We start from the raw sequence: 17,965 nt of genomic DNA on the forward strand, positions 1-17,965 counted from the left end.
CTGCTGTATCCTACTCCGTGCACTAGGACTTTCTCTCCTAGTCCTCAGGGAGTTTATACAGAATGTGGGCCGCTCCTAGCCACCCCTCATAGCCGCAGGGTCTCTTCTCCAGCACTCAAAAGATTCACCCACTTAAGCATTCACACTAACTCACTCGGCACATATTCCTCGCTCCCGCGGTGCCAAGCACTGGACTCTGGTTTGGAGGAAACAGTGCAGAGGGCACATCTCCTGCCTGATTTGGAGAGGGGGCAGAAGAAAAGTCCAGGAAGCATCACAGACGAGGCGAGCATGATAAGAAGCGGAGGGGCTGGCTGTGGAGGGCTTTCCAGGCAGGGTGAGCACTGGCAGTGGGCTGGGAGGTGTGAAACAGTGGGAGCTTTTGCTGTCCATCTGATCCTGGGGGGCAGTCTGTGGGGCAGGATCAGGAGAGCGCTAGGGCCAGGCTGGGCTTTGCACTCCATTCTGCAGGCCACGGGAGGAGCCAAGAGCCTCCCATCGAGCAGTCGAATCCCTCCTCTGGGTCCCCGTTGCTGGGGTGGAGCTGGACCCACGGAGCAGGGCCACTGCCCACAGTACCTTGCATGGGACGAATGGGCCAGGCTGTCCTTGGTTTGTGGAAGGGCAGCTCCGGTTTCTCCCGGCCTGAGACACATTGTGTGTGGGAGTTTGCCCCCAGATTTTAAACCCTGTTTATTTTAAAGGAAGTAGACTCCATCTGCTTTTAATTCACACACTTAGCTCATCAAAATATTGTTTTGCAAGAGGTTTTTTTTGATGTCCAGGAAGACTTTGGAGGTTTTTTTTTCCCCTCTCTCTCCCTTGTCTGTCTTACAGTCTTACTCTAGGAAACAAGATTCTGGGCCCTGCTCAGGGCCAGTGGGGTAGGTCATGGGGCCATGTTTTCTGTGCCTCAGTTTCTCCACCAGCATAATAGGGAGAAATGGGTTTTTCCCAGGGGTTCTGTGGACTGACCACTAGTCCCGCCAGGTGGATCTCCAGTGTCCCCAGTTAAGGGAACTGCTGTTTCCAGCAGCAGCAGGGGGCAGCCATGGGCTGGAGTGTGGGGGAATGGCTTGGGCTGGAACCACTCTTGAAGAATTGCGTGGAGCCCGTGCTGCCCAGGGAGCCAGGCTTCTGGGAGTCTTACATGGCTTGGCTCATGTTTCCCCAGGGCCCTGCCCCGCCTGACACCCTGCATGCGCTTTGCTTCCTGGGGGACTCTCTTTTTTGTCAGAAGGTCTTAGGAGCCCACACACCCACTGCCTTGTTCGAGGACGCCTGCCCAAGCCTGCGGGGAAGGCGGTGGGCAGCGATCCAGGGCAGAATTCAGAGTGGCGCTGCTGCCCTGCTCTCTTCTGCCCTCATGGGTCAAGGGCGTGGAAGGACGACCCTGGGAGCCCTTGTCAGTTAGATGGATGGAAGCGAGGGAAGGGAGGGAGGGAGGGAGGAAGGAAGGAAGGAAGGAAGGAAGGAAGGAAGGAAGGAAGGAAGGAAGGAAGGAAGGAAGAAAGGAAGGAAGGAAGGAAGGAAGGAAGGAAGGAAGACTGTTAATGGTTATTTAAGTGACCAAATAGAAGTTTTGCAGGGAGATAAGATTCAGAAGGAAAGACAGGCTTTTGGAAAGACGCTCTTCGCCATATTTTAAGTATCAGTAAGACTTTTATTAACCTAGACTAGAATTCTATGTAAAGAGTCAAAGTTTAACTGTGATAAGACAGCCACTAGCCACAGTGCCTGCTGGGCACTTCAAATGTAGCTGGCTCGAATTGAGACGTGCTGCAAATGTAAACTACACAACCAATTTTGAAGAAGCAATACAAAAAAAAAAGGAATATCAAACATCTTATGAGTGATTTTATATTGGTTATATGTCAACAGGATAATATTTTTAATATCCTGGGTCAATGAAATTAGATGATTAAAAATATTACCTGTATCTTTTTTTTTTCCACGTGGCTACTAGCAAATGTAAAATACCGTATGTGCCCTGCAACGTTATGTCTCCTGGCCAGAGCTGCATTTGAAGGGTGGCTACTTAGAGAAGAAACCAGTGGTAGCGATTGTCTTAAAGAAGAGAATCCCCTTGAATAACATAATCACTGGGACCAGACCGGCCAGGGGCTCCCGAGAAGTGGTCCTTGAGAGACCTGCTTCGGCGAAGCATTTGTAATTGGCTGTCGAATGCAGAGAAGGAATTAAGTGTAGCCCGCGTGCTCGGAGGTGCTTGACCGCTGTGCTCGCCGCAGATTCCACTGCGCGGTTTTGAATCTCATGGACTGGCTTTGGCAAGCCCCAGCTCAGAGCACTCAGAAAGGGGTGTCCTAGCCAGCCCGGGAAAGTGTCACCAGTGCGCGGTGGAGACTGAGTGCCGAGGTCCCTTGAGCACCACAGCGGAGTGACCACGGACTCTTGTGGTGCTCTTGGGAGGACGAGAAGCTGGGTTGGGGAAAACTTTTGCAAGAGCTCTGCAGGAAAGGGACCAGATGCTGGTGAAGGAGGCAGGGTGGCAGGTGACACCTGGGGGACCCATGTGGAGCAGGAGACACCCTCCTGAAAGTCTAAATGGCCATCCTCCCTGCCCCCCATGACAAATGGGCTTTTTAGACAATGACGGGACGGCTGCTGGTGCAGGTTTGCAGGTAGTCTGTGAGGGGTGACGAGACACGGGGGCATGTCCGCACAGGTAAACCTGAGCAGTGCTGGGTCCACACGGGAGTGTTGACATCCGGCCCGGGACACAGGCACCAGCTTGCGGGTCACTCACTCCCAAGCCCCTGGGCTGGATCCGTGCTTTCGGCAGGGTCCCTTACAGGTCTTCAGGGAAGACTTTCAGAGCCACGGTCTCCCGGGCCTCAAATCTAATATAGATTTTAGGGTCTCGCCTACTACTTTCTTTGGAACAGATCCTGTGGCCAGGACAGTTTTCACACTTAATCAGGCTTGACCTTTTCTGAGGTCTCTTTTGGTTCTAAGATTCTCTAGTGTGGGACCCCACTCATGCACCCCGACAGGTGGGCGATCCGTCCATTCCCTGCGATGGCAGGGGTCTCCCCGGGACCCCTTACTGAAGGGGCAGGAGGTCCGTGGAGATGGCCACGCGGGCACTGTCACACACTCTGGATGCGTGGTATTTTGTTCCTGCCTCCCAGCCTCCCTCCGGTGGGGGTCCTGTCACTACCCTCGTTGTACAGATGAGGAAACCGAGGTGCAGGAAGGTTGAGTGAATCAGCAGCGGGCTTGGCTGCCGTGTCGGCTGCAGCCTCTGGCTCGTGTGGCCTGTTCCCCCATCTTACTGTCAGCATCAGTGGGGAATCTCAGTCAGGGCAAGCGGCTCTCATAAGAATACCATGCACGGGAGGGCTTCGACCACTGACTTTTAGTTCTCTGGGAAGTCTGAGATCACGGCACCAGCGCATTCAGTGTCTGGTGATGTCCCCCTTCTTCTCTGTGTCCTCACATGGCGGAGGCCTTAGGGACCCAGGGTCCCTTTTATGAGGGCACAGATCCCATTCACAAGGGCTCCACCCTCTTGACCTAATCACCTCCCACAGGCCCCATCTCCAAACCACCGCCTCAGGCATTAGGATTTCAACCCACGAATTTGGGGGGGACATAAACATTCAGTCTGCAGTGGGGGGGGCAGACCCCAGGACAGACCCCAGGCCCATGCTGTGAGGGCCACGTGGCGTTTGGTCAGGCACCCTGCTAGCCCTTGGAATGTGCACCCCACGCCAGAGAGCAGCCTCCGGGCACTGCCCTGCGTGGAAGGCAGGGGGCGGGCTGGCCCCGGACCCGGCTCGGGGCTTCCCCTCTTTCCAGCAGTGGTTTTGTCACATTTTGTCAAGCAACACCTTGTCGGACAGGCCAGCCCGCGGCTCCGGGGTGGGCGGTGTGCCCTGGTGGGTCTGGCCCGGGCCCTGATCCCGGCGAGCTCCGTGTGGGGGCAGGTCTGACTGCATGAGCAGCAGTGGGCCTCAGCCTGCCGGACAGCAGCCAGCTAGTGGTGTTGGAATTTCCTGTCTCGTTTTAACTCCCCCCACCCCGCTCCCCCCAAGTGAGACAGAAACGCTTTTTAATTGCATGCTGTGGAGAGTGCCATTCAGGATATTATTATTCTTATTAAGTGCTTCCTGTGGGGTGGTGCCTGGCCATCAGGAGGGGCCTCTTGGAGGCAGCTTGTCTTGGGGCTTATTATTGGGAATAATAGTGCCATTTGCATAAATCCCGGAAGTGGACTTGCCTGGCTGCTGGGAATGAGGCTTTCCTGGACTCTTCTACAGTTTCATACCCCCTAGCTCTGATGCTTTGGCCGCTCCTTCGTTCCCGTGGGGAGAGGACTTGGCCATCTGAGTCCACACGTCTGAGGTGCTGGCCTTTGAAACTGTCCAAGTTCCCAAGTGAACTGAGGCCACTCCAAGCGAAGGGAGGAATGCACACATACCATCTCCCGTGGCTTCTCCCGGCCCTGGCGTGCACCCCCGCTGCATTCCTCGTGATGCTCAAACCCTTTGCCACCGCCACTGGTAAATGGGCTGGTGTGGTGGTCACCAGGATTTGACCATCACACCCAAGGCTGTCTCAATCATCAGTCATGTTGAGCTTCTCCAGATGTGGACATTCACCAGCTAATACAATGCAGAACAGGCATGAATATGAGAAATAATCTCCTCTTACTTCCCAGTGCAAGTGGGAACTCTGGAAGGATAAAAAGTTAAGGTAGGCCAGTGGTTTTTCAAGTGTGGTCCCGGCTAAGCTGTGTGAGCCTCACCTGGGTGCTTGTTATAAATGTAGATTCCCAGGCCCTGAGCTCTGGGGAGGGAGCCCAGCAACGGTGTTCGAACAAACCCCCCTAGCAGTGATTCTTGGGTCTGAGAAGCACTGATGTTGGTACCTAGTAGGTGTTCCATAGTGGGCCTCTTGTTATGTGTAACACATCACCTAGGTCTCCGGGAGGACCCTAGAAAGAGGCGTTCCTAATCCTGTATAAACAGGAGAGGACACACGTCTTGACGAGGAGTCATGTTCTGCACAGCTCTGTGCCCTGGTACGACTGAGTCCTCTGGACTCCGTCCACACTGCCTCTGAGCCTGAAGAATCTGTCATCTTCCCCCTCCTTCCAGCTCCCCCAGTCTTGGCCACTAGGGCCCAGTTCCAAAATCACCTCTTCCAGGGAGGCTGCCTGGCTCCTCTAGGTGCCCTGACTGAGGCCATTCTGGCATTCTGGAGCCTGCTGAATCACGGGGGGTCCAGCCTCCAGCTTTGCAGACGGCCTCTGCAGAGTGCCCTGGTGCACGCCTGACAGGCAGGGATTGTGCTGCTGGGCCCTCCTGCATTGGCTTTGTGGGGGAAGCCTTAGGTGGGCTGGTGGGCCGGGAGAGTGCCCTCCATCCTCTGGGCTGTGTAGGCCAGGGATTGAGAGCTTTGCCCAGAATCCCTACAGATTCTGGAGAAGGCTGAAGAGCTGGACCTGCTGGGGCCTGAAGCCTGTGCAGGTCAAGGCCACATCAGAGGGGAGCCCTGTGTCTGAGCTGCATGGTGTCCTAAGGCCAGACCCGTGCAGCGAAAGGAAGGGTCATGCCATCTCTTCTTAGGAGCTGGTGCTATCATTTCTGGTATTTCCTAGGAAGCCTTTAGCTCCAGAATCCCTGAGAAGTGGGCCCAGGATCTCCACAGGAATGGGAGAGAATGTAGTAGTCCTGCCCTGTGGGATTTGTGACGAGCCCAGCTTCAATGGCTAAAACGTACTGTAGCCGTGCGGGCAATAGGCTAGCATCCAGCATCTGCTGAAGGGTGGCTAATCACCCGGGGCCAGCTGCACAGAAAATGAGGGTGTCAATCATTGTCCCTTCCCCGCACGATTAACATTTTTCATTTTGTAGAGCATCTTCACATTTCTGTTCATGGAAGGGTTAAACAGTTCAACTGACCAAGTTAGGTCTTTACGGTGGAACCAAGAGTAGCATCCTCTCTCTCTCTACTGGGATGGGAGAGGCCTCCCCAAAGGTGTACTTGTCCAGGCCATCAATGCCCCCTTGCTTCCTAGTGGGGGAAAGGTAGGTTTGGTTTAAGGAAATGGGATCATACAAGGGGTCCCGTCCTCGGAACCGCCACCCTCCCATACATGGGAGGTGTCACCTGCCTGGGACGCGATCACACCTGCTTCTGCCTTGGGCTTCCCAAGGGCTGACTTATTGCTGCAAGGCAGGGTGATGGGGCTAAAGGCAGATGAGGAGGGGATCCCTATTTTTAAAACCCACCTTTAAGACAAATTTCCCAGTGCTGTTCACTGAACTCAGCAGGCCACCTGCAGGCCCCCCCCCGCCTGTTTTTTGGTTTTGCCCGCACCAGCACAGACACTAGGGACAGAATGGTGGGAGACAGTGGAGTCGGGAGTAGCAGTCTGAGTTTCGAGCAAATGTACCATGTGGAAATCGGGGTACAGTCAGCAGGGATCCATTTGTGGAAGACCTTTTCAGCAATGTTCCTGAGCCCATGACCCATCCTCTCTGCCCGTCCCCACTCTATCACGCAGTGAGTCGGGGAGCACCAGGTCCTATGGGATGTACATCGAGCGGTGGATGCCACATCTGAGTGCTTGCCTGATGCATCTCGGCGTCCCTTACACCAAGGAGTAGGGCCCTCGCTCGCATTTCCTCTGGGACTCACAGTGGTGAGGGAGGGAAGTGCCACTTACTGATATTTTGCTCTGTGCCACACTGCAAACATGCAATACAACAGCAAGGGTTGGTGTCGTTCCCATTTTACAGATGAAGACACTGAAGCCCAGAGTGCTTGTCACTTGTTAGCAGATGATGAAACCGGGGTTCACACCCAAGTCTGTTGGGACTTATGGCTCACGTGCTTCTTACCCCATCCCAAGCTCCGTAGACCATAGGGACATGTCATCCCCCTTAAGACTGTCGTTTGACTGATGTGCAGCTCAGGAACAATATGGATCTCAATCTAACTGTAAAGTACACCGTGCTGGTCTTCAAGCCTGCTCGTGTGCCCATTTCTCTTTCTTCCACGTGAGCACCTTCCTTCTCCAAAGATATAGGTGTCTCCAGCTGCCTGGGTCCCGCCATTAAAGGGAAAGCGACCTGGTGAGTCATCTGCACTTTAGTGTGAATTTGTTTCTGTGACTTTCCCAAGGTCTGTTTGCTTTTAAGAAAATGAATGAAACCGTTACACTGGATATTACGATGCAAGGAATTGTAAGGGAAAGGAATGAAATCCATTTGTCTTTAACCAGGAATCCCAAGGAGAGTCCCCCATGGTGCAAGAGAAATTGGAAGCCAAGGAGCCCTTTCCTGGCCCCCTAGAGGCATGCCAAATTGGAATGCCTCCATTGCAGCTTATTAGAGGCGGCCTGGAGCCATCAGGGTGTCTGTGATACAGCCGTGGGGCACGGGCCAGCTGCCCAAGAAGGCTATGGGGATCCACACCCTGCCCTGGCCCCTGGCCTCCCTCTCAGGGCCCCGGGGACCGCAATGACATGCGTTTCTGCCTCGCCGTAACTCGGACCTGTGTTGTGCTAGGACCAGGTCTCCTTCCAGAGACACCTCGGTCAGCACCAGGGCGATGCAGCCCTTCGTGCAGAAACCTTTTGCTTCTCTGGTCCCAGGCCCAGAGCATACCGGCCCATGTGCTCTGAGCTAATTGCCTTCTGTGGTCTTAATGGAAATGACCACAGGAAATGAAGACCATGCTAATCTCCAGGGAGCGGACAGCCCAGAGGGCCGGGTGTCCCTAACGCGTCCAGTCTGTTCTGGAAGATGGCTACTTTCACCTCGCCAGCCCCTCTGGCTCTGGGTCAGCCTCTCCGGCCCTCTCTGAGCTCAGTCCTCAGGGCAGCGACTCCGTGTTGTAGCAACACATGACTTCATCCGAGGAGAATTCCTCCGGCTGCTGACGCAGCTGCCCGGTCATGTTTCGATGACCCAGTTTTCCCGATTCTATGTCTGAACCCTCTGCTGACCCCTCCCCATCTTCTCTGGCAGAAATTCACCAGAGTCACTATTAATGGGACACGACCTAGACTAACACAGGGGGTCCTCTGTGCCCCCTCCCGTTAGACCAAGGACAACGCCAAGGCCAGCGAATCCTCACCCTTGGGACCACCAGCCAAGGAGCATGTGGCTTTTAAACCTTAGCACAGAAAGATTCTGGGTTTAAAAATAAAAGTCCGGGCCCCACCGTCCTCAGCTTCCCAGACTGGTCGTCTTTCTGTGTAGGATCAAAAACAAATGTGCATTTTCTTCAGAGGGGCAGGGGTGATCCATAGAAAATTCCCAGCTTAGGGTTTCTTCCCCAGAAACTTAAAAAGAGAGCCATTTCTTTGAAATGACATATGGGATGTATGTGTGTGTATGTGTTTTTCCCCCAAACCCCCTGCCGGAAGGACATGATTTAGTTTGGATTTTTTTTTAACCTAAAAAAAGAGCCCACAATGAAAACAATGTGTGGAAGGATTTCATTCAATATGTCACTTGAAGGCAGCTCTTGTTCTTTATGTGCATTTTCGTGTTCCTTGGGTGCTGCGGGCGGCCTCTGGACCGGGTGATTTCTTGCCAGAGTCCAAAGGGGAATTTCTCCGCCTGCAGCCAGGCGGAAGGGCTCTGAGCAAAGCGTTCACTTCTGAAAGAGGGGCACGCAGGGATGGTCCATGCCGGTCTGAAAGGGTCCTGAGACCTCAGATGGGCCAGATCAACCTTCACGCCTTGAATGGCCTGGGGTGCACAGTTGGCCCCAGAGACAGCTGGTGGGGGCTCAGGGATAATCAGGGGCTGCTGGGCCGTGTGCATCCAGAAGGGTCACTGGTCCCTAGTAGTGAGTTGTATGGATAAAGCCACAGTGACGTGGTACCGCCTGCGTGCGCCCCAAGCTCCTGTCCCCTGCTCAGGGATCCGTCCTATGACCTCAACGTGTCACTGGCTGGGACAAGCATGGCTCTTTCTCTGGGGAACAAGTGACCATTCACAAACAGCAGGACTGTCCTGGTAGGAAGGAACTTAAAGCCCATTTAATTCCCATTATACAGATGGGTAAGGTAATGCCCAGAGAGGAGACACGATTTCCCCACTGTCCCATGGCCTGGCCCGCAGCTCTGAGTTCAGAGAAAGCCACTTCCTCTGGTAGTCTCCACAGCCTGCACCCCAGCGACCAGGCAGAAAGGGGGGTGTGGCCTCAGCTGCAGCAGGACTCGGGGTGGCTGTGTGTCTTAATGCCTCTTCCCAGAAGCCCCAGCTTCCTCCTTCCCCATCTCTCTCCCTCTCTCTCTCTCTCTCTCTCTCACACACACACGTACGCGCATAACACATGCACACGTGCACACCACACATACACGGCCCTGGCTTCAGCCCTGGTATCACCTCCATTTCATGTTCGCCTGGTAGACGACCATGAGCACTTCATTCCTGCAGATTTTATAGCTCTCGAGACCCGGGTGAAGTTGCATTAACCCTGAGAAGAGCACTCCTAGCTGGTGAGGTCGAGGGGAAGGTCTGGGCTCTGCGGCATTAGGGGACTGCCTTCTGCTTCTGCAGGGGGCAAGAGGAGAGAAGAAAAGCACAGCTGGGTGCCGCGGGATGGCCAGTGGGAGGACTGGGAATTCTGGGGTGAATGCCCCCTGGGGTGCCATGAAGAGCCAGGAACTGATATCTGCAAAGCGCTAGGAGTGGGCCCAGTCCTGCATGAGCATTTGTTAAATATAATATATACTCAAGGTGAGACCAGAAGGACGCCAGGGATCACCTTTGCACCCACGGACTGCCTCTGAGGATTCATTTTGGCTGGGCAGAGGGAAAAGCACATGACCAGCTGTCCTGGGCCTTGGATTCTCCTCCAGGTTCTGTTGTTTTTCAGCTTTGTGACTTTGGGCTGAAATCACCCATAGCCTCTATTTCCTCATCTGTGAAATAGGCACAGTAACACCTACCCTGGCTGCCTCGACGGGGCGGGGAGGGGGGTATGCAAGAAAACATTCAGAAACACACAAAGGCAAACTATTTTTATTTTATTAATAATACTATAATTTGGTCTGCCTGGCCACATTAAAAAAAAAAAATAATACCCGAAAGGCCCTTTCCTAAACATCTGGGGAGCTGGACACGGCTTCCCTGCTGAGTCCCCTGGCGGCATCTTGTCACCGCCACCGGAGTCCTCTCAGAGGACATGGGCGGGCCTAAGGGGATGGGGTGGTCATTCCAGCAATCTCCAGCTCCGCAAGTGAGGGCCCCACCAGAGGGACGGGACAACATGGCCGCTGTATCGTGGGTCCCCTTGGAGCCCAAGATTTGTGGAGTCTGTGTTTGGCAAACTGATTTAGTCAGGGTGAGAAGACTGGTTTTTTTTTGTTGTTGTTCTCAGTACTCATGGAAGGTGCCAGTTTTGTGGAACTATGAAGATAAATTTGAGTATGTGAAAATTAAGGTTAAAATTTCAGGGGGAAAATTTTCTTTTAAGAATTCATGATGGCTCAGTCAGTGGAGTGTGAGACTCTTGATCTTGGGGTTGTGGGTCTGAGCTCCACGTTGGGTGTAGAGGTTACTTAAAAATAAAAAAAAAATCTTTTTTTTATTTTTAAGAGAGGGTGTGTGCACAAGCAGGGGTGGGGAGGGGCAGAGGGAGAGAGAGAATCTTAAGCAGACTCCACACGCACTGTGGAACCCAATGAGGGGCTCCATCTCACAATCCTGAGATCACAACCTGAGCTGAAATCAAGAGTCGGATGCTTAACCGACTGAGCCCCCCAGGCACCCGCAAAATTTTTAAAAATCTTAAAAAAAAAGAATTCATGGTGTTCAACCCAAGTATCTGTTGACAAGTGGATGGATAGCCAGACCAAGAATACATCCATACAGTGGAATATCATTCAGCCTTAAAAAGGAACTTCTGACACATACTATACCAGATGAACCTTGGGGACATTATGCTAAGTGACATGAGCTAGACAGAAAAGGACAAATATCGTACGATTCCACTCATATGAGGTATGTAGAATAGTCAGACTCATGGCGACAGAAAGGCGAATGGTAGTTGCCAGGGGGCCGGGAGAGAGGAGGAATGGGGAATTAGTGTTTAATGGGGACAGAGTCTCAGCTGGGGAAGATGGAAAAGTTCTGGAAATGGATGGTGGTTGCCCCCCAATTTGCATGTATTAATGCCACTGAGCCGTACACTTAAAAATGGTTCAAATGGTAAATTTTATGTTACATATATTTGACCACAATAAAAAAAAAGAATTCATGGTGCTTATAGGACAGTCCCAGGACCTGTCTGCAGGGAAACCGGTAGCAGAATTGTGTCTGCATCCCTGACAGTAGGCTGGGCAGTCAGCTGACCTGTTCGCACGAGAAACAAACCCATCCCCGTCTCTTGCGAGGATTCTGCAGTTCAGACTCCACACACACGCCTGCTGGCCCGTGGCATTCAACCCGAGTAAGAGTTGACTGAGAAATCGCCACTTCTTAGCCCTTTTCTCGGTCTAACTACTTTTTAAAGAGGCTTGTTTTCCTAAAGCCTATAATTATGTTTGCCTCCAGGGGACCCAGGAATTTTTTTTTTTTTTTTTAAATAAGCAAAGAGCATCCTACAATTATCATGATGATTTGTCGAGGGCAGGCCAAGTGCAGACGGGAGGCTGACACGACTCTGGAAGCGAGGCTCACGTGCTGGCGTCTGCGTCTTGGAGGCACCCACCAGCTCACTTGGGGGTCAGTCATTAATACGAAGAGCTGCAGAATTAACAGACCCAACAGGACGGGGCAGGCGGCTCGGCGGGGTTGGGCCTTCCTGAGGCTGGCCGCGCTGGGAGCGGGCCCTGGCTTCACAGATGGTTCTAGGTAAATATTTCCAGCCAGGGTGACTGCGGCATCCGGAGCCACACGCAGCCCAGGCCAAGATGGGCAGCAGTCTGCCAGCTCTGTCAGCCCTGATTTGCGGCTGAGCCTGTAATCTCCCCGAGTTCAAAGAGCGCTTAGCTGCTTGTCTTTGTCAAGAGCGCGGTTGGGGATCTTTTATGTGAAAGATGTAGGATCCTCGGGCTGCCTTTGATTATTTATTCATCCCCCTCCGTGGGTGTGTGATAGCCAGGGCACCGCGTGGAGCTCCCTGTCCTGGCTACTCGGGCTCTGAAATTCATTGAGCTTTAAAGCCCTTTGAAAATGGCTTTTGGAGGGAGGGGAAAAGTTTTTGAAGGCCTGTTTCTCTCTCCCACTCCACAGTGCCGCAGCACCTTTTGCCACCGCTCCATGCTCCCTTACCGATTGACATGAGACACCAGGAGGGAAGGTACCATTATGAGCCCCACTCTGTCCACGGCATGCACGGGTAAGTTCTGCCCTCCGCCCACCGGCATGTGGTCACCTGCTGCGGGGGAGGCCGGCAGCCTCAGCCACTTGTCCTGCCTCTGTCTGTCTTTCTGGTGTTCCTCAACTGCACTGTCCTAAGCCAACAGTCCCCCTTGCCACCAGGAGTGCGCTGACCCAGGACCCCGGGTGAATCTGTAGGTGGGACGTGAACACCCACCTCCCTCTGGTTACCTGAGAAGGAAGCCCTGCTCGGCTCGCACATCCCCACTGCCAAGGCTGAGGGCTGTCCCTGTGCATCCATAGCACCTTGGGGCTCTGTGTGCACCCATGCAGTGGGAATTTCTTCCAGGCCAAAGGTCCTATATAAGTACGGTGACCTTAGGGGCGCCTGGGTGGCTCAGTTGGTTAAGCATCTGCCTTTGGCTCAGGTCATGATCTCAAGGTCCCCGGATCGAGCCCCCTTCGGGTTCCTTGCTCAGCAGAGAGTCTGCTCCTCTCTCTCCCTCTGCCCTTCTCCCCGCTCGTGCTACCTCTCTCACTTGCTCTATCTCAAATAAATAAATAAAATTAAAAAAAAATAAGTACGGTGACCTTAGTTATACATTGTCACTGTATAATAATTCATAGCACCCTTTTTATGTGTCCCGGTTTAGATGCTATACTATAGTCACCCTCCTGATAAGGACAAGGTCATGTTACACTCTGGGGCCTCCTCGCACTCCCTGCCTTGAGGCCCCCAGGTAGAAGCATGTGTGCTAGTGCCCCCTCACTAAGCCAAGTCCTGTCCCTCTTCGTTCTCACCTAAGGCCTCGAAGCCTGGAGCTAATGTCGCTTTGCTTGGTCTTTATGACTCTAAGACTGGGCCCCGCGCTACCACATCCATTCTGCTTCCAGAGGAGAGGCTGGAACCTTTGCCCTACCCCCACATCTCTGCCGCTCCCCACACCAGCTTGGAGGAAACCTACTGCAAAGGATCGGCTAGGCCCAGGGCCCCTCTGGACCCAGCCACCTCATCTGTCCATGCCAAGTTGCTGTTCAGGGTTCTAGCACACACATTCCAAGAGGAATGCTCCTCTTGGGGCACCGGGGTCCCCCACACTGAGTGGGGCCCCTTCCCCGGAATGATCCGTTTTCCCACCTTCCCCCCAGCAGGCTCTGAGCTTCCCTCTCCTTGCTGCCCTGCCAACGGCTGACACAGAATAGGTCCAGGATCAGTGTTGGCTAAGTGAGAGTGCTTTCCACCCTTTGAAGACAAACCCTACTTCCTGCCTCTCCCAGCTCCTGGCTGAGCACTCCCTATGTTCAAAGCCAGCACTGTGCCTGATGAGGAGGCTGGTGACTGAGAAGGTCCCAGCCTCCGGGCAACTCCTGTTTCTGGGCACCCATTGCCGCCTCCCCGAGGCCGAGAAAATCGGGGACTTTTTTTTTTTTTAAAGTATCTTTCACTTTGAAATAATTTCAGACATGGAAAACAGTTGCAAAAATAGCACAAAGATTTCCATGATACCCTCCGCTGGGCTTCCCCAGGGGTCACATCCTACGTGACCGAAGACTGATACAGGGTCATTAAGTGACTTGTAAATTGTATCCACATTTCCTCAGTTGCCCCACTCATGTCTTTTTTTCCCCTGTTCGGGATGCGGCCTTTGCATTTCATGGTCAAACCTTCTTTAATCCAGGCTAGTGGCTGGATTAGTTTCTCTTGTCTTTCATAACCTTGACCTTCTTGAAGAGGACAGGCCAGTACAAAATGTACAGGTGTCCTCGTTTGGGGACACTTGCCTAAATTTGCCTCATGATGAAATTCAGAATAAGCATTTTGGGGAATAATACCATAAAAGTGGCGCTGTGTCTTTCCTAGTGTGTTATGTCAGGAGACACACACAATGACAATAGTTCTCATCACTGGAGAGGTTCATTTTTCTCATCGCTGCAGCTCACTCAGCTAAGGTGAGGTCTGCTGGGTTTCTCCACTTTAAAGTTGGTCCCTTTGTCATTAACAAGTATCTTAGGGGAGGGGCTGAGACTTCAGTAATATGTAAATATCCTGTGTTTTATCAAATTTTTACCTATTTTCACATCCATCAGATAGTTCTCAACAGAAACCATATTATTAGTGTTTTCCAAATGGTGATTTTTTGTTTCCATCATTCCTTCCGCATTTTTTGCCTGGAATTCTCCTGTGAGGAATGGTCCCTTCTCCCCGCCCCCCCGCCCCCCACCCCGTCTTTCTTTCTTTGATTATTTATTTATACCAAATAAATGCATGGACAGGCGTATTATTCTGAGTTATACTCTGTTGTCGTCACTATTTGTGTGTGGTTGAAATGGTCCCAGATTTGCGCATTGGGAGGCCCCGCAAGTTGTCTCTCAGGGCCTTTCAAATGTTGGAAACTCCTCATTTCATGTCAGTGTGTGTCGCTGGTTCTTCCTTGAAGAGGGTCTGCTGCTGGCACCCTGTGCCTACCTGGTAGGTGATGGGGCCCTTTCAGCCCTCTGCCCGCCTCCCAGACCCTCTAGCTGCAGGGCCTGAGACCACAGTGGGGGGGGGGTGCACGTGTTTGGAGCTAGTGGATCACCCGAAAATGGCTCAGTTGGTGGCATCTGAGCACTGAAGGAGAATCAAGGAGCTGAGTCCCTATTTGGGAGGGGATTAGAATTGCTGACTTTCTGCTCCTGAGAAATGCTGGGCTGGTTCAGTGACAGAGATCCTGGGCACAGCAGACCCACAGGGAAGGGCCCCCTGGAAGGGGCCGGGTGCTGGTCAGAGACGTGGGCAGTGCTGGTCGCTCCCTGGAGGCACAGTCCACACAGGATGGCATGGGTGACTGTCTTGGCTCACGTGTCCCCACATGCCTAGCGACCACCACAGAGCTATAAGTAGACCCCACCATTGATGACTGCCATTTCTCCTAATCGTTCCCACCTACTGACCAGGCTCTGTTGTACGGACTTCACGTACCTCATCTCCCTTAACCCTCTCACAACCCTGTGAGATGGGCATTTTGTATCATTCCATTTTACAGAGGAAGGAACTGAGGCAGCAAGGAGAGGTGAAATATTAACCACCAGGGTTGCCGGCTTAGAGTGGGAGGGTTAGAAATCTAATTACAACCCCCTGAGCCCAGGCCTCTCCCTTGGGAGCACATGGATGACCACCGGTCCCCTGGGAGCCTGTGAGGAATGCAGATTCTCTGGCCCCAGGCCCAGTTGATGGGTCAGAAACACTGGGGTGGCCTCATGTTTGGGATGCTGCTGTAGGCAAGGCCCTGGCACTGGGTAGGGAGCTCTCGGTGCTGTCCCCACCTTGGGCCGGTGGAGAGCTAGGAGGCAGTCCCTGAGTCTTCTCCAGGCTTTGCTATTCACCAGCCCTGGGTTGGACACGAGTCATGTCCCCTCTCTGGGCCTGCTTCCTTCCTGGCCACTGAGGGGTGGGGTATGGGCAGAGCACCCGGAGAAATAGAAAGCCTCATGGCAGGCAGCAGGGGAGGTCTGGCCAGGCGAGGGGGCCTGCGGAAATGGCCTTGTCACTCACTGGCCCAATGACTCTTGAACCCGACTTGATGCCCGAAGGGGGGTGTATCAGTCTCCTGTCGCTGCTGTAACAGACTCCCCTGTGGCTTAAAACGATACTTACTCTCGGACGGTTCAGGAGGGCAGAAGTCTGAAATAAGTCAAGGTGTTGGCGGGGTGTTGGTTCCTTCTGGAGACTCTAGCAGAGACTTTATTTCCTTGGCTTCCCTAGTTTCTGGAGGCCACTTGCGTGCCTCAGCCGGGGACCCATGCCTCTGGTCATATAGCCTTCTCCCCCCCCACCCCCCCAACCGCTGCTTCTGTCCTCGCATCCTTCTTCCTCTTCCGTAATGCTTTTCTCCCTCTGCCTCCCTTCTAAAGGGCGGGCGATGGCTTTGAGGGCCCACCCGGATAATCCAAGATAATCTTCCTGTCTCAGGATCCTCAACTCCATCACATCTGCAAAGTCCCTTTTCCCCTAGAAGGTTACGGTCCCGGATTCCAGGGATTCGGGCAGGGACAGCTCTGGGGCTTATTTGGGATCACCAAGCCCCAGTGGCCAGCGTGGCATCACCCAGTAGAATACAGTAAAGGGTGTCAACAGCATGTGCAGGGCCTGGGGCAGCCGGGCTCTGGGGGGAGGCAGGTGTGCCTTGTTGACGGCCTCGTGAGCGCAGGTGCTGGGCTTCAGAGAGGCACACCGACTTGCCCCGTGTCATCCCCGCAAGGCGGGCGTGCTGGCCTCCCCTCCCCACCCGGGGCCGGGCTGTCTGGGTTAACACCCAAGTGATGATGGGCAGCAGCGCTGTGTTCCCAGAGCCCCGCGCCCTGCCGGGGTGGGCTCCCAGGGGCTCCCCATTAGCCTCAGGACGGTCGGTCCCCACCCGGCCACAGGGGGACACGGCGAGTGCTTCGGGACCCTTTCACCCTCCCCGCTCCGTGCCTCAGATGGGAAACAGGACGAGGCCTCTAAGAAAACAACGGCCCCGTGGCTCTGGCTTGTGTGATTAATGCGGGAGGAGCCCGGTGGAGCGCCCGATCCGTCAAGCCCCTGCTGTAGCCCACACCTCCTCCGCAGCGCCTGATGTGTCTAATTACACAAACGTTGCACAGCAAATGAGGTGCGGTGTCATCTCTTGTCACCCGAGCGGGAGCCTCGGCCTACCGCTCCACGCCATTGGCTCTCGTGGTCCTCACGGCCCGGGGTTGGGCACCTTGTGCGCAAGGGCTCCGCGTGCATGCTCCACCGCGAGCTGGTCGTGCCCGCCACCGGAGCCGCAGGAATGATCTGTCACCAGCCCTGCCCCGCTAGCTGGCCTGGAACCCTGGCTCTGAACTTGGGAGAGCTTACCAACCCAAACGAATAAACCTCAGTTTTTCCATCTGTAATCGGGCGTCATGAGAGTACTTACCCCATCTATGGAGTTATTTTGAGGATTCAGTGGGATCATATAAATAAAGCAGTGAGAACAGTTTGGAAACATTGAGTAGATGTTAACAATGATGATTCTCACGGTTGCTATTTGCTTATGAGGGCGGGGGTCATGGCAGGCCCAGGCACCTTATGGCAGAGGCAGGCCATGGCATGACCTTTGAAGAGGATTCTGTCTTGTGGCTGCGACATAAGAAGGTGGAAAATAGGACAGAAGGAGTACCATTGGGGATGGAGAGAGGAGGGGTCTTTTTTCTCCCAGTTGAAGAATTTGGACTTTATCCTCTCGGCAACCAGGAGTAAGAGGAAGTGGTCAGATCTGGTTCCAGGACACCCATGGGAGCAGTTAGGGGATGGATAGGAGAAGTGGGGGGAACATGGCAAAGGTCCCAGGGTCCAGGTGACAGGCAGCCACACAGGGAAGAGTGGGGCATGGGGAACAGCATGTGGAAACTCAGCCAGCACGCGGGGCCGGCTTCTTCATAGATGCCCCCGCCCCATCCTGACAGCCACCTTCCCGTGTCTCCTAGAAGTACAAACCCACAGCAGGATTTGCATAGCTCGCTAATGCTCAGGTGGTTCTAGAAGAGTAGATGGCACTGCCCATGGACTCCTGGGGCAGCATTTCTTATCTGTGTAAACCACACGTGTTGGGGAGATAAATGGGTAGAGGGGTTGTTCTTGTTGTCAGGCGGGGTTCTTTTGT

General features: G+C 53.7%; 1 protein-coding gene across 1 annotated transcript in view; it reads left to right on the forward strand.

Moving 5' to 3' along the window:
- The window catches only part of GLI2 (GLI family zinc finger 2), a 248,450-nt gene that overhangs the window by 172,566 nt on the left and 57,919 nt on the right, over positions 1-17,965 (forward strand). Inside the window, exon 3 of the mRNA XM_032412168.1 lies at positions 12,228-12,333. Within this exon, the coding sequence (XP_032268059.1) occupies positions 12,228-12,333 (106 nt within the window). The remainder of the gene's footprint in view (positions 1-12,227; positions 12,334-17,965) is intronic.

The sequence above is a fragment of the Phoca vitulina genome, unplaced genomic scaffold (assembly GCF_004348235.1).
Source record: "Phoca vitulina isolate PV1807 unplaced genomic scaffold, GSC_HSeal_1.0 scaffold1, whole genome shotgun sequence".
NCBI classification, from domain to species: Eukaryota; Metazoa; Chordata; class Mammalia; order Carnivora; family Phocidae; genus Phoca; species Phoca vitulina.